Below are 13,453 nucleotides of genomic sequence, written 5' to 3'. Positions count from 1 at the left end.
TGCGTACGTTGCCGTTCCGTGTAGTCTGTGCACTGTAACAACTTATTCACACGGTATTTAAGTGTATTAAATCGTTCCGAATGAACAGTCGATAAACATCAGTCCGGCGGCAAATTATGTGGTCAATAAATTAAATGACAAAAAAGAATGTAGTGTTTGGTAGCCGTTGAGTGATACTCTTGATTTTAATCTTCACGCGTTTCACACGTCTCACACGTAAAGATCATATACAAAGCAGCACAGCAAAGTTTTTTTTTCTGCAGAACACAAGCATCTTAAAAGGTCACTCTCATGGAAAAATGGAAAATAACTCATACAAAAACATGTACCATGCAGCAAACTGAAACATAACTAAATTCAACACATCATAAAAGTAAAAAATGTGCCGCAGATATTCAATTAAAATGGTTATAAAATATTACATCAACCATTCAATTAAATTTGTTATAAAATACTACACCAGGTATGAATCCAACTTGAAGAAGGCACCAACACAGCTACACAATCATCATAGTTGGTCATTTCAGTTAGCGTTTTTGACTCTTGTGCCAGTTGACTTGTCGACAAACACCCAAAATTTCTAACCGTTGTTTCAAGTACAACTTATGATTGGATAATTCTAGGTGCACAACACAAAACAAATGGTACATAAATATTCAGCAAAAAATCACCCATCAAACAAAACATTGCCATTGTAAAACACTGTCAAAACATTTCATAACCAGACGCAGGGAAGTCCAGTCTTCTCTACATATGTCAAGATTTCAGATGCCGGACAATGTGCTTGGAGCAGGCACTCCAGTGGTCGTTTCCCTCGAGAAAGATAAAAGTGCTAGTGTATGTCAACAGGAGAATCTATACTCTACATTGCAATGAGATGAATGAGCAATTACAACACAGTTTCTGTATAGGCAGTGCTACAACTCTTGGGCACTGCTAGGTTTGCAGAGCAGAAAGACGTTGTTCAATACACTGCTTGCCTGGGAAAATAGAGACAAAAAATTTGAGTCAATTAAATATGAATCAATAGCTTATTGGACAATTTACTTTGCAGTGAAGACAACGTACAAGATGATCTTATTCTTACATACATCTTTCGATACTGTTAATGTCCTTTTCTTCTGAGATAAATCGAGACAAGCCCTCCAGGAGCAAAAGAGCTTTATGGTAGCGCTGGACTACTTCTGTACCACAGTGGAACATCTCATCTAAAGCTGCGGATTGTACCTGAAGGTAATTTGAAAATACAAATCAGGTGATACAGTGATGTAACATGAGTAGTACATCATTTGGAAGAGAAGCGGAAACTCACCATGTGCACAGTGTGACAATAGATGAGCTTCTCTGCCGTGAGTCCATTGAAACGATCCATAAGTTTCTGCTTGTCCATCAAAAAATTTTGCAGCCGATTGCTCAGAGCGCGACAGTATGTAACACAGATCTTGTACAACTCATTCAGCTTCTTGATCACTTCATACAAAAACAAAAAGTTATTAATTTTTTATTATAATGATAAGCATTAAGCAGACCCAAAGACTTATATTCTCACATTTTGTATGTAAAACACAAATGAACCAATTGACACATTTATAAAGCTTGTAAGCTAGCAAAAGTAGGCTCACCTTGTTTGACTGTCGATGAAGGAAGCAATCGACCTTGCTGAATATTTTCTTTGCTGTCGTGCAAAGCTGTTGACAGAGACTCGACTGCTTTCATGTACAAAACTAACTGTTCTGCGCAGCTGCAAGTAAAACATGACACCAGAGAGCATTGTCAGTAGTCTGTCAAAAAAAGAATTTGTATTGTGTGTACTAAAAAAAGAAAGGGAACGTGCTGACCTCCAGTCTCGACTTAAGAGGCTGATTTGGTCTGTTAACTGACTACGTTCGATTAAGGAAACCTCAGAGATGTTCATGGGAACCAGCACCAGGTCCTTCGAAGAAGCCAAATCCATGATACAGTGCACAAAAGCCAAAATGAATTGCAGCTCACTCAGAGCATCTGTATGGTCCTGCTGTGGGAATAATCAAATGCAAGAAGCATTGTGACTACAGCATGCTCATTTCCATGTTCACCTACCTCATACTCAATACAACTTACAGCATTTAATTTTGTCAAATATGTGAAAAAGGCATGTTTACCTCCATAAGAGTATCTTCTGGTAGCTCAGGAGGACGGAAGACCAAACTGCAGTGTGGAGTAACATCCATGGCTTCAGTCTCATTGCTTTTACAGCTTCTTTGATAACGAAGGGGACTGTTGAGTAACCAGGTTGTGCTAACACAGTTGGGCGTATCTGCATTTGAAAAACAAAAACAACAACAACAAAAAAAACACAGCTAAAATACAGCGAACCAGTTTATAGTATATAGGAAAAAAAAAATATCTGGCCACTTTCCATTTCTTAGGCAAGTTTATAACTTCCCAATATATCAGGTTTCATGTAAATCGTGGACTTGAGAGAGTTAGCTGCAACAAACAGTTTCAACAAAACTATTGAAAAGATTAATTTTCTACACATTACTTTTGGTCATTATTAAAGGTTTTTGATTGCCTTGCTCACGCTTTTTCCAATGAACAATTTCTATTTGGAGAAGAAGAAGCACAACAGATATTATGAAGATCCATTCGGAAGTCTATGCCAAAGGTAAGTACAACTAAGTACAATTTTCTTTTAAAATTTTGTGCGCAACTCAAAGTCTTCATAAACAGGGGCATTAGTAAGTCAAGGTTTCACTTAATATTGTCATAATATCATAGTGGTGACAATGGTGTCTTTCCTATTCACATTTATGGGCATCTTTGTTTTAAAAAAATAACCTCGTTGAAGGCCAACCACGGTCTATAAAAGTCATTACAAAAAGCCAAATTACACCGACACAGCAGTACCTGTCATCACCCTTGGGAACATAATATCAGGGGGAGTGTTTCCAATTGCTGGAGAACCCAAGGAGAAGGTTGCAGTTGGTGGACTACCCCATGAACCACACAGGCAACCAGCAGGTGGAGCTATAGATTAAAATAAATAAATAAATACAATCAGTGTAAAGTAATAAAAATGTCTGCACATTCATATGTAACAGGCATTTCTTGGACATACATTAAGTATTATTGTTGTCTGTGTCAGTGCAAGGCAACAATAACAAAACATGTTGTGGTTAAATTAAGATTAAGGCCAATACCTGCAGTATCGACAGTCTTTTCATGGCAGAGGCTTTCATTACTTCTCGGTTCAAGAAGTTGAGCTCCAAATGCAGCTTTAACCAAAATGTCAGACAGTCTGCCAGTGTTTGGTGATCTGGGAATTTGGTACACATGTACAAAAACAGTGAAGTGAACATTTAAAAATTATTAGATCAAACACTTAAAGTGTTCTTACTACATACAGGTACTATGAACAATAACAACAACTTGCTCTGACCTTCTAAATGGCCTCGTTTTGGAGGAGGCATTACTGATGAAATTGCTGTGGGAAGCAGGTGTAAGGATGTGGCTCTCCTTTTTGTTTGGTGACTCCAGGGGCCATCCAGTTCTTGTACTAATAGGTAGTGTCTGCTCTGAAGTCCTTGGGGTCATTCCCACTAGCATACAGAATGTCAAAGCGATCATGCACATGAAAACCTTTACCACAAATCCTGGTATTAAATATAATGTTTTGTACATCTGCTGAGTTCAGACATGACACAGCAGATTGATTCCTACCACATGGAGAGGACTGGAGTGCCTGGGCTCCTCTTCTCATTGGACTTGGGGAGTAAGCTGCAGGGCAGGAATCATGAGATCCACATCCTCCGCATGGTGAAGAACTTTCACTAGAGCCAGCATAAGAGAGGGGTACCCTGCAAGATATGTGAAATAGTCAGGGAGATGACTATGTGAGTTATATATATGAGATGACAAGAAGAGTGTCTTTAAATACCTGGTAGAACCTTGTGAGCCTGAAGGTAGCAGATTCTGCTCCATTCGCTGGTAGTTCTGGATCTGAGTTGGGACGGGGATAGGCTCAGAATGGCTGCGGTCACACAGCACGGGCTTCCTAAATGTATCAAAAATATACATGCAGATCAATGTAACAAGAAGCTGAGTGGCTGAAGAATAACTCCTTCCCCAGCTCAATGGCCAACAAAAACCATCCTCGACTGGCTTACCCAGGAGGCTTGGAGTGAGATGGCAGTGAGGGCGAGAAAGGAGAAGTCCGGCCAAGTGTTTCAAGAATGCCCTCTGTCATCGGTGGGGTTCTGCTGAGAAAATAGAAAAAATACTTGCACCATTTGTCACTGCATCTCAAGGATGTCATTTATTTTTGTTCTGCATGGTTCTGCATCACTTGGTATGAATCCAAAATGAAAATGAAACGAACGGATGAACTCAAGTTTCTGCGTGGCCTACTCAATCGTCACACTCATACATATTCTATTTTGCCACGGCAAGTCCGTTGGATATCGCATTCCAAACTCACCCGGTGTATATCAGGCAGCTTTCAATTGGGGATCCACTGTCTTCCTCACACGTGTACTCACCTGTGAGGCAGTCAAGGAGTGCATATCTACGGTAAGTTGTCTTTTGTAAAATAATTGTTCACGTGTGTGATTCTTACTGGTCGAATCAGGATGTACCATAACATAGTCTTCTGGAAAAGATGAACTGCTCTTCCTGCCTCGAGTGGTTATTTCTTTCAACTGGAAGACGTCAGTGTCTGATACAGGAGAGTTTTTCAATTTGGTCTGATGGTAATGCTTCTCTACATTGTAAAGCTGAGAAATCACATACAAAGTCATGTAATTGATCCAAATGTAAATAAGACATGGCGGTTTACTTTTCAAAAGGACATTGTTGTCGAAAGGGGCGTACGCACTAAAGGAGATGCTGTGTGGGATGTGGAAGAGCTGCTAGAAGAGGTTCCTGAAGCAGAACTGGGATAGAAGCATATCGGAGTTGGAGAGCCTGTTCAAAAAGATTGTGCTTAAGATAGCGAGTACAGTTGTTGTTTTCATGTCATGAACCAAGCAAGAGAGCTTACTTACATTTTCTTGGGGCCAAGCTTGTCTCCAAGAAAGGATGATAAAAAAACTCCTCTGCAAAACCAAAGAGGGGCAAGTGAAGCTACAACTCAGATTTTTTTTTTTTTTTTAATAGTAGCGAGTTTAAAAAGAATGAGTACAGCAGCGTTGCAGTAGTGGGTCTTGTTGAGGCACTAGGCACAAAATTCCCAAAAATACCAGAATTTCAAAATGTCACAACATTTTAATGAGGGAAATGTTTACCAAAGCTTATCCTATCCTTATGGTTTCTCTGAAGAAGTCCCAAAAGTAGCTGTCTGAGGTTACTTGAAGTCTCCTTTGGGATGCTGAGAGAAAGACAACAATTTCCTTTTGAGAACATACAAATGACTATTTAACATTCACCTTAAGCAGAGACTTGCGAAAGTATGGCCCCCTCCTCATAGCTTCTTGACATTTTGCCAAATTTCAGGTTTAAAAAAACAAACAAACAAAAAAAACAGCTGAAAATATTTTTGAAGAATACACATTACCATAAACACCACATGAGACACAATCGTGGAGCGGAACAAAATGCTTTCAATGTTTCATATTGTTTCTACAAATAAAAAAACTGAGAAGTAGAACATGTAAAATAATTTGCTCCCTTTGAGTTAATATTTTTTAGTAGAGTCTGTTTGTACAGTGACTACACCTGCACATGTTTTTAGGGATTTCTCTATAAGGCTTTCACATGCTGAGACAGAAATATTTGCCCATTCCTCTTGAGAAAACAGCTCAAGTTGCTTAAGGTTTGATGAAGAACATTTCAAGCTCGAAATGTGGTAAAATGTCAAAAAGTTATGAGGAACCAATACAAGACTCTACACAAAAAAAGTGAGCTAACATTGACAGATTGTTTAGGAGATCTCTGTGTGGTTTATTAAAAAAAAAAAAAAAGAATAAATACATGTAAACAGACCAAAGAAAATAAATGAATTTAAAGCATTCAACTCGTTTCTTCAGGGAGTGATGCATCCCTTTCCCGAGCCTCATTGAATTATGCTGTTTTTTTTTTATTTCATGCTATAGTGTGTACACAGTGCATACAAAACTGTTTAAGGCTGCAGTTTTTTTTAACACTATGAGAGCTGTAGAAGGTGTAATTCTGTTGCTAATCCATAGTTTCAAGACTGAGCCTTTGGCCAATAAAACACCTAGTGGCTATAGTCATTTGCGTGCGTAGTTGGTGCTTTGTGGGTCACATGGAAAATGATAGCAGAGCAGACCACAAGCTGACAAGTCCAAGTAGGTTATATATAGAACACTCCAAGAAAACAACAAGCTATGCATCCTCACACATTTGGCCAGCTAATCACTGACTTTATTATAGTCTAAGATAAGCATAGCCAAAAGCCACACAAACTGGCAAAGTCAAGGATATCATGACAAAAACAAGACAGCCGTGTGCAGTTGTGTAATTTCTTTTTTAACTACTCTTGTGCTGTCAGTTGTATGGGTGTACTGAATGTGCAGTGAATATTGTGTACAGTCCGAAAGGTGCACCTACTGTACCTTGGCACAAGAGTCCTGTTACATTCATAGAAGAGGCGGAGCTCCTGTGGCGTGTTTGCCTATACAATAATACAACTGTATTAAAAGACATCATTCATACACACGAGCATTCAAAACCGTGGTGTCAGATAAAAACTACACACTTGCTATATTTGCTTTGCGCCTGCGTCTAATAATACTTGTCCGTGTTATGTGTGAATGGTAATATAGCGTTCACAATAAGTTAGGGATATTGTTAACTGCGGGCAAATCAAACACAGTCAAACCATTTTGTAGAAAACACCAAATGAGGTATGCCTATCACCCCAATACAATTCTAGCCCAAAAACTCTGAAGTGAAACAAATCGTACGTATGACACACACTCTCTCAGAATATTAACCAATAGTAACAAATAACCTATTGTGAACAGTGTTAATGTTTGACAAACATTGCATTGCAACATGTAGTCCACACAAAGTATTTAAAAATTCCCAAGGGGAAAGTTGCATGTTTGTCATTCCTCACACATGTAATGGACCTTACAATTTTGCTGCTCTGCCAAATAGGAAAACTTCCATATAAGATTTGAACATTTCACCTCCATGAAAAATAAGAATGTGATTTACTCACATTTATAAAACAGGTTTCAAAATCAAGCAAAGAGTCAAGGAGTTTCTTCTATAAATAAAAGTGGAAGCAATTCACAAATAGCAGCTTCATTTGAGTAGCCACGTGTGTGACAAAGTATAAGCGGGGTTGCGTAACAATATTTACTCGAGGCTCATAACCACTTGTGCATGACCCCCCCTTATAAACAAGAGTTTCAGGCAGCTTGTGTGTGATATATCATGTTTCTGAGTTTCGAAAAAGAGTCATCATGTTCTGTCATGAGAATGGGCTTTCTAGGAACTGCGCGTATTGCAAAGCAGATTCATGAGGTATTATGTTAGACCCCAGCAATTGCTATTTCAGAACATACACAGGAGACTGACGTTAACGTGTTTGTCCAAGCTCATGAGTTTGCTTTTTGGTGTTACTCACGCGAAATGGTGCCTTTCCAGTCAGACATTGGTAAATAATGGTGCCAATGCTCCACAGATCAGCTTTAGCATCATAACTGTGGGACATGATAACTTCGGGAGCCTGTGTCCAGAAACGCTTTAATAGTTAAGTGCTTTTACAACACTTGAGCAGAGAACATGATGCAAAGAATATGGAAACTCACCATGTACATGGGAGAGCCACACAGTGTTGCAGCCATAGTGTTTGTCTGAAGATAGCGTGCGAAGCCAAAATCAGCTGCAGGGAGTTAGAGAATGTGCAAGATTAGCAGCATAATGTATTGTGTTGCATAAGCAGTATATATTAGGAGAAAAGGTGTAAAGCAACTTTCTCATGAAAAAAAAAACACAACAACTGATTTCATCTACTATTAACATCTTTGTTGAGTTCCTACCTATCTTAACACTGGTGTTAATGGAACTGGATCTCTTGCCCTTTGGGTGGCAGAGCAAGATGTTTTGAGGTTTCAGGTCTCTATGAAGGATGCCTTTACTCTGTAGAACCTTCATAGCTTGCGCAATCTGCTGTAAGAAAACTCGAATTGTGTCCTCGCTTAACGTCCCCTTAGCTGAAGACCAGAGAGAGGAAAAAACATATTTACATAATTCACAGAGACAACCGAATGCATTAAAATTCAAAAGCATTCCGTTAAGTGTATGGAATGTCTGGAAACATTTTTTTGAAGCATTCATAAATGTCCAGGTAAAAAGAAACTTTTGCAGTATAGAGGGGACGAAAAGTCTGCACAACATTGGTCAAAAGGCAAGTTTTGTGATAAAAAAGACCAAGTGGAAAAAAAGTTCAAAAGCATTTTTCCCCAATGTGACCACTACACATCTTTCACCATTCAAAGTGTGTCTAATTCCGACACAAGAAGGTTCATCTGTTCAAGTAGACCTTTGGTGACATTTTTGTAATCCAATTTGACAGCACTGTCTGCAGAACGTTTCAACAGCATCAGGGAGCTACTATTGTTCAATGATATCAGTCAGGAGAAGGATTAAAAAAAAAAAAAAAAGAATACTGAGCCATCATTGAGAGAAAAATCCAACACAACAATGACATTATTATGAAGAAAAGGAGATCCCTACCAAAGTCATCAACAAAGTCAAGAAAAAAATTGGTCAAGGAACCTGCCAAGAGCCCGATAGCAACACTTGCCGGAGCAGATGAGGGCCATCCTCATAATCTTACAAACTTGGTGTTTTTGCCGAGAAGACTGTGCAAACATTATGACATCATAATGTGCCACATTGTGCAGTGATAAAAACCATAGATGCTGCATCAAATCATTATTAGTTTGTGTGTGGATATTTATGTAACCAGTTTATTTCGTAATTATCAGTCAATTTTTTTTTATCCTTGGCATTTCAAGGTTATAGATCACATTAAAATGTTTTGTTTTGATTTTACATCACAAGAGAAATTTGACAAGGGATATATACATGTTTCTACTTAAGTTTTTTTTTTTTTTTTTTTTACACTGCTTAAATAGAAGTAACATTTTTGATATGATGTTCTTTTTGACATTAAAAATACATAATTATCATGGTACTTTTTGTTTGGGGTTGACAGATTAAGTTATAAATCATACAACTATCAAATGAATGTTTCTACACATATTCTAACAGTAGATCTATGAAAGAGTACTGCACTTTATTTTAATTTTTAAACTTGAAATGAGTCTACAGTGCAAACAGAAACCGGTTAAAAATCGGGGTTTTGAACCACCTTTTGCTATAATTTGGATTCTATGGCAGTGTGACCCATTGTGATAAATGTCAAAGTCACTCAAAGTTTTAGATATAAAGCATCTCAATCCTGACAATCTTTCATTTCATAAGTTTGTGAAACTTATGAAAGTTAGGGGGCCATTGAGACAAAACTCCGATCACATTAACGTCACACTTTGTGGTAGAACATTTTGTTTACAGGAGGTGTTTCATTTTAAAAGCTGCAGTGTGTTTCCACCAGTGGACAAGGATAAGTGTGTGACAGATGGGTGAGATCACATGAGCACTGTGAGACTGCGTAGAGTGCTGCAAATAGCTGGCAATGCCCCTTGGCAGGGACACAAAAACAGTCAAGTCTACAAAATAGGATAGAGACAGAACTACACTAGCACTTTGAATAACAACACTGGCTGGCTAAATTTAGTAAATTAAAGAAATCAACTGGGCAGTGTCCTGGGCAGTGTTACACTTGCTTGAAACCTGATGAAGGAAACAGTTTTAGTAAACCATCTTCATTGGTTATTCTGAGAATTTAAATGTAGTGGGAAACACATGGCACATGATTAGGCTAGGGCAGTTCTTCTCAAATAGTGGGGCGGGCCCCCCTGGGGGGTCGTAAGGTGATGCCAGGGAGGGTGCGGATGCGGATGACCCCAGGCAAAAGGCTTTTTTTTGGTCACGTGACGTGTAATTGCAATAAATTATTTACTTATTTATTTATTTAATGTTTCAGGCACCTTGATGCACTGGTTATTTTTTTCAGTTTTAGACTAAGCTGCCATATAAACGTGGTAAAAAATGAACAGTTGATCAAAGTTGATTTATACTGTTTTTTTTTTCTTTTGGAATGCTAAAAAGCATACAGGTATACTTACACCTTTTTTATGGATAATAATCTTATTTATAGTCAGCTCGTTGAATGGAGAGGCGCAAAAGGTTTTCTTTTACCTCGGGTGTCTTGGCAAAATATATTTGAGAAGCACTGCGATACGGCAAGAACAAAAAAATAAAGAGCACTTAGTCTATAATGGTTTCCACTTAATCACAAAGTAGTTCTTGGGGTTTTTAGGCCATCTTGTTTCGGGGTACTTATCATTTTTCTCGTTAACTTGTGAGAGCATTTAATCCTCAACCTCCAGACCGCAAAAAAGACTGAAGCCTCTTAAAGGCACAGTGACCAGCTGGTAATGTGGTGCAGTATGATCAAAGCTTGACATTTGCAACAGTGAAAACATAAAGACACTTACATTGAAGGTACTCAGCCAGGTCACCTCCATTGCAATACTGTGAAGACGAAAAATTGCATAAAAACTGTAATAATGCGGCCATGACAGGGAATGCATGTTCTTTTACCAAATGTACACTTACCTCCATGACAAGGTACACACACCCACCTATTTCCTGTGGATGAAAACATATACAGGTATATATGTTAAGAGTTGTGCCAAAAAAATAAAATCAATAAATAAAAATCGATGTCCCTAAATCAATATTATATTTAAAATGAAAGCTTCCTGTTGAATATATATATTTTTTTCAAGTAGTTAAACTTTCATTTAACATTGACACCAACAAAAGCTGCCTCACATTCACCAACAATGTTATCAATAAAGATCATGTTTACAGTTTCAGATGGGCAGGTGCCTGAACCCATTCCTCCCTTTCACTACTCCCATTACCACGTCTGTTTACTGTCACTGAAAAAGTCACACGTGAGGTGAGGTTGTGAGATGGAGCAAAGTACAAGGGTTTCAAGTGTAAGGTGTCAGTCTTCCTGACACATGGGGGCAGATGAACCTTGGGGGAGGGGGGAGCTTCCTCTACTTTGTCATTTGTGACACACATAAAAAGCAAGTTTTGAAAATCAAGGTAAACCATGCTTTTGAAAACTGTCTTGCAGACCGACCAGCTCAAGTCATGCTAGTGTGCATATGGTGCAAGGTGATGCTTCATAAGCCATTGTTTAACTGTCCATCTGTTGCAAATAAGAGATTAGTTCACAGCTTTCCGGTTGTCTGGCAGGTGACAAGAAGGCAGTCCTTCTCAAATGGTGGAGCGGGCCCCCCTCGGTGTGGGGGCGTGAGGCGATGCCAGAGCGGGCGCATATGACCCCATGGAACAGGCTCAAAAGTTAAAAATTAGGCTAAAATGTTAATTTGTTTTAAGTTTATTTATATTTCTTTTTGCGTGTGTTAATGTTAAAATGGATACGATTTTAAGTATATTTAATCACAAACAAGACAAGCAGCTATTATTTGACGTAAACTCCCAAATGCAAATACCTTTTCCTAGCTGGGGCCTGATTAATTGTTTTTTTTTTTTGCTGTGGTTTACTTTACCAACTAAGGTCACACTCACCTGATAGTCTAGTAGTCTGACTATATTTTCATGCTTGAGTTCCTGGAGGAAGAAAAAAAAAAACACAAATATCACAATTACAGAAAAAATAATTAGTTTATTGTCCTGTGTTCATTTTAATGGAGTCTAAATTGATATGAAGCTAAATATGGAGAGATTATTATTCTATGCGCAAACAGTGGGTCAGAAATGTTTTCTTCAAAGAACATCAAAGGCGACGTCATGGACTCAAAACACACGATGATGCACATGCTCTGACATTACAACACATTTTTCCAAACAGATCTCTCTGACGTTATCCATACATCGTTTAGGGATTGCTTTGCTATTCACTGGTATCTGTTTTATTGACTTTGGGTAGCTAAGCATTTCTGGACATTCATACACAATTCTTAGTTACCTTTAATATTTTTATTTCTTTCCCAAGTAGAGCATGGGATTTGGCCAAGTTTTTCTTGTTGATACACTTGACAGCCACTTCCCACTCATGTTTCTGACAAAAGAACGTATTACGTTAGTGACGATGCCAAATCAGTCGAATGGTGAAACTCACAGACGTCAAAATTACCTCTTTGTGTCGTCCCTTGAACACAACAGCAAAGGCACCGTGACCAATTAGGTCTTTCCTGTTGAACTCAAACTTCCCAACAGACTCCATGCTGTACCTAGTGCGTGTATCCTATCCTCTCGGGCTAAGCAGGATGAATCACCGAGGCAAGCGCCACACACACAGTGCAAAAAAACCTTCTCTGGACGTGGGGGATTCCATTTTAATGCCCGGTGGTGGAATCCGCATACCGCGTTGAGAATTACTTGGAAAGAGAATGTCGATAACTAACGTACGAAGTTTCTGTCAATGTATTAAAAAAAAAAAAGTCAAAGCACGTGGTACGGGATGTAAACAAATGTACAATATAAACAGACCGGGGATATATTTTTAAACGTGTCCCTCCCGTACACTACAACAACTCGAGACGCATGAGTAGTCAACCTCCTGCATTCATCAAGAGATCATATATTAACTTGTTCGGCGTCCTCACCTTTTATGTCTCTGCAGTCTCGTGTCACAAATGCGCATGCGCAAAGCCAATCGCTCCTGTTGACGGCGTTGCCTTAAAGGACACCTTGGAAATGGTAGATTCACACGTATTGGTAGAGGGCAGTCAAACCCCTCTCCAATAAAGCCTCAGTAGTATTTAGCGATATCTAGCGACGGCTAGTTATTTTGACGCACGCGCACTACGGTGTGTCAGAGGGTCCAGAAATCGCAAGCCTACGATCAATATACTGTACTGAATCGCGAAAAGTGTACCACCAATTGCTTGAGAGAAAGAGGAGGAAGGGAAAGAGAGACCGGCATAATCCGCCATTGGTTGCATCATTCCCAAGAAGACTCATAGCTCAAAGGGGTGCTTCTTCTCATTATTGGGCACATGGTGTTAATACTTACGACCATGTTATATTTCCAATTGCAAATGTCTACAACAATGACGCGAATAGTGAAAAATGTAAAGCGGTCTGAATAATTTCCATACCCAATGTATAAAATGACATTTGTTTTGGTCATACCTCTGTTGCCTCATCCGATGCGGACCCCCCTTTCACCTCCTAGCACCAGTTTGCAACTGCGGCACAGACACCTCTTACTTTGTCGTGTGTTTTAGCTTTCAGTATATTTCCATTTTCTACCACACTGATGTCAAGAAAAAATGTTCTTTGATAACTGCAATTCTGCACAGAATAACTGTTTTAGAAAATGACACAT

The 13,453-nt window shown here is 38.9% G+C and overlaps 1 protein-coding gene across 4 annotated transcripts; it reads right to left on the bottom strand.

Moving 5' to 3' along the window:
* Window positions 1-166: 166 nt before the first annotated feature.
* Window positions 167-12,834, bottom strand: ulk1a (unc-51 like autophagy activating kinase 1a). Of its 4 annotated transcripts, XM_088431899.1 has the most exons (27): window positions 12,729-12,834; window positions 12,257-12,500; window positions 12,089-12,181; window positions 11,689-11,730; window positions 10,699-10,731; window positions 10,578-10,614; window positions 7,992-8,165; window positions 7,761-7,834; window positions 7,577-7,678; window positions 6,555-6,613; window positions 5,265-5,347; window positions 5,025-5,075; window positions 4,856-4,944; window positions 4,598-4,754; window positions 4,460-4,520; window positions 4,149-4,241; window positions 3,920-4,036; window positions 3,703-3,839; window positions 3,422-3,581; window positions 3,183-3,298; window positions 2,890-3,009; window positions 2,142-2,296; window positions 1,839-2,014; window positions 1,623-1,741; window positions 1,313-1,470; window positions 1,092-1,227; window positions 167-980 (listed from the first exon to the last, which is right to left on the bottom strand). In XM_088431899.1, exons 2-27 carry the CDS (start codon window positions 12,344-12,346, stop codon window positions 937-939), a joined length of 2,676 nt encoding a protein of 891 aa, XP_088288025.1. In that variant the 5' UTR covers window positions 12,347-12,500; window positions 12,729-12,834; the 3' UTR covers window positions 167-936. The 4 variants fall into 4 exon arrangements, with proteins under 4 accessions (XP_088288025.1, XP_088288017.1, XP_088288042.1 ...); XM_088431891.1 differs by lacking the exon at window positions 12,729-12,834 and having other exon boundaries at window positions 12,257-12,718; XM_088431916.1 differs by lacking the exon at window positions 12,729-12,834 and having other exon boundaries at window positions 1,839-2,011; window positions 12,257-12,718.
* Between the last annotated feature and the right edge of the window lie 619 nt (window positions 12,835-13,453).

Source organism: Hippichthys cyanospilos, chromosome 1 (genome assembly GCF_059441005.1).
Source record: "Hippichthys cyanospilos isolate Australia breed blue-spotted pipefish chromosome 1, RoL_Hcya_1.0, whole genome shotgun sequence".
Classification (NCBI taxonomy): domain Eukaryota; kingdom Metazoa; phylum Chordata; class Actinopteri; order Syngnathiformes; family Syngnathidae; genus Hippichthys; species Hippichthys cyanospilos.
The sequence above is the reverse complement of the archived record's forward strand: the minus strand, read 5'-3'. Positions and strand labels throughout refer to the sequence as shown.

Bases quoted from the DNA above. Each gene is read 5' to 3' on its own strand.
- ulk1a (XM_088431899.1), bottom strand. From the start codon at position 12,346: ATGGAGTCTGTTGGGAAGTTTGAGTTCAACAGGAAAGACCTAATTGGT. The intron at 10,615-10,698 runs GTAAGTGTACAT...TCGTCTTCACAG, and splicing joins GTGTGTACCTTGTCATGGAG to TATTGCAATGGAGGTGACCT. The intron at 981-1,091 runs GTATGTAAGAAT...CTATTTTCCCAG, and splicing joins CATTAACAGTATCGAAAGAT to GCAAGCAGTGTATTGAACAA.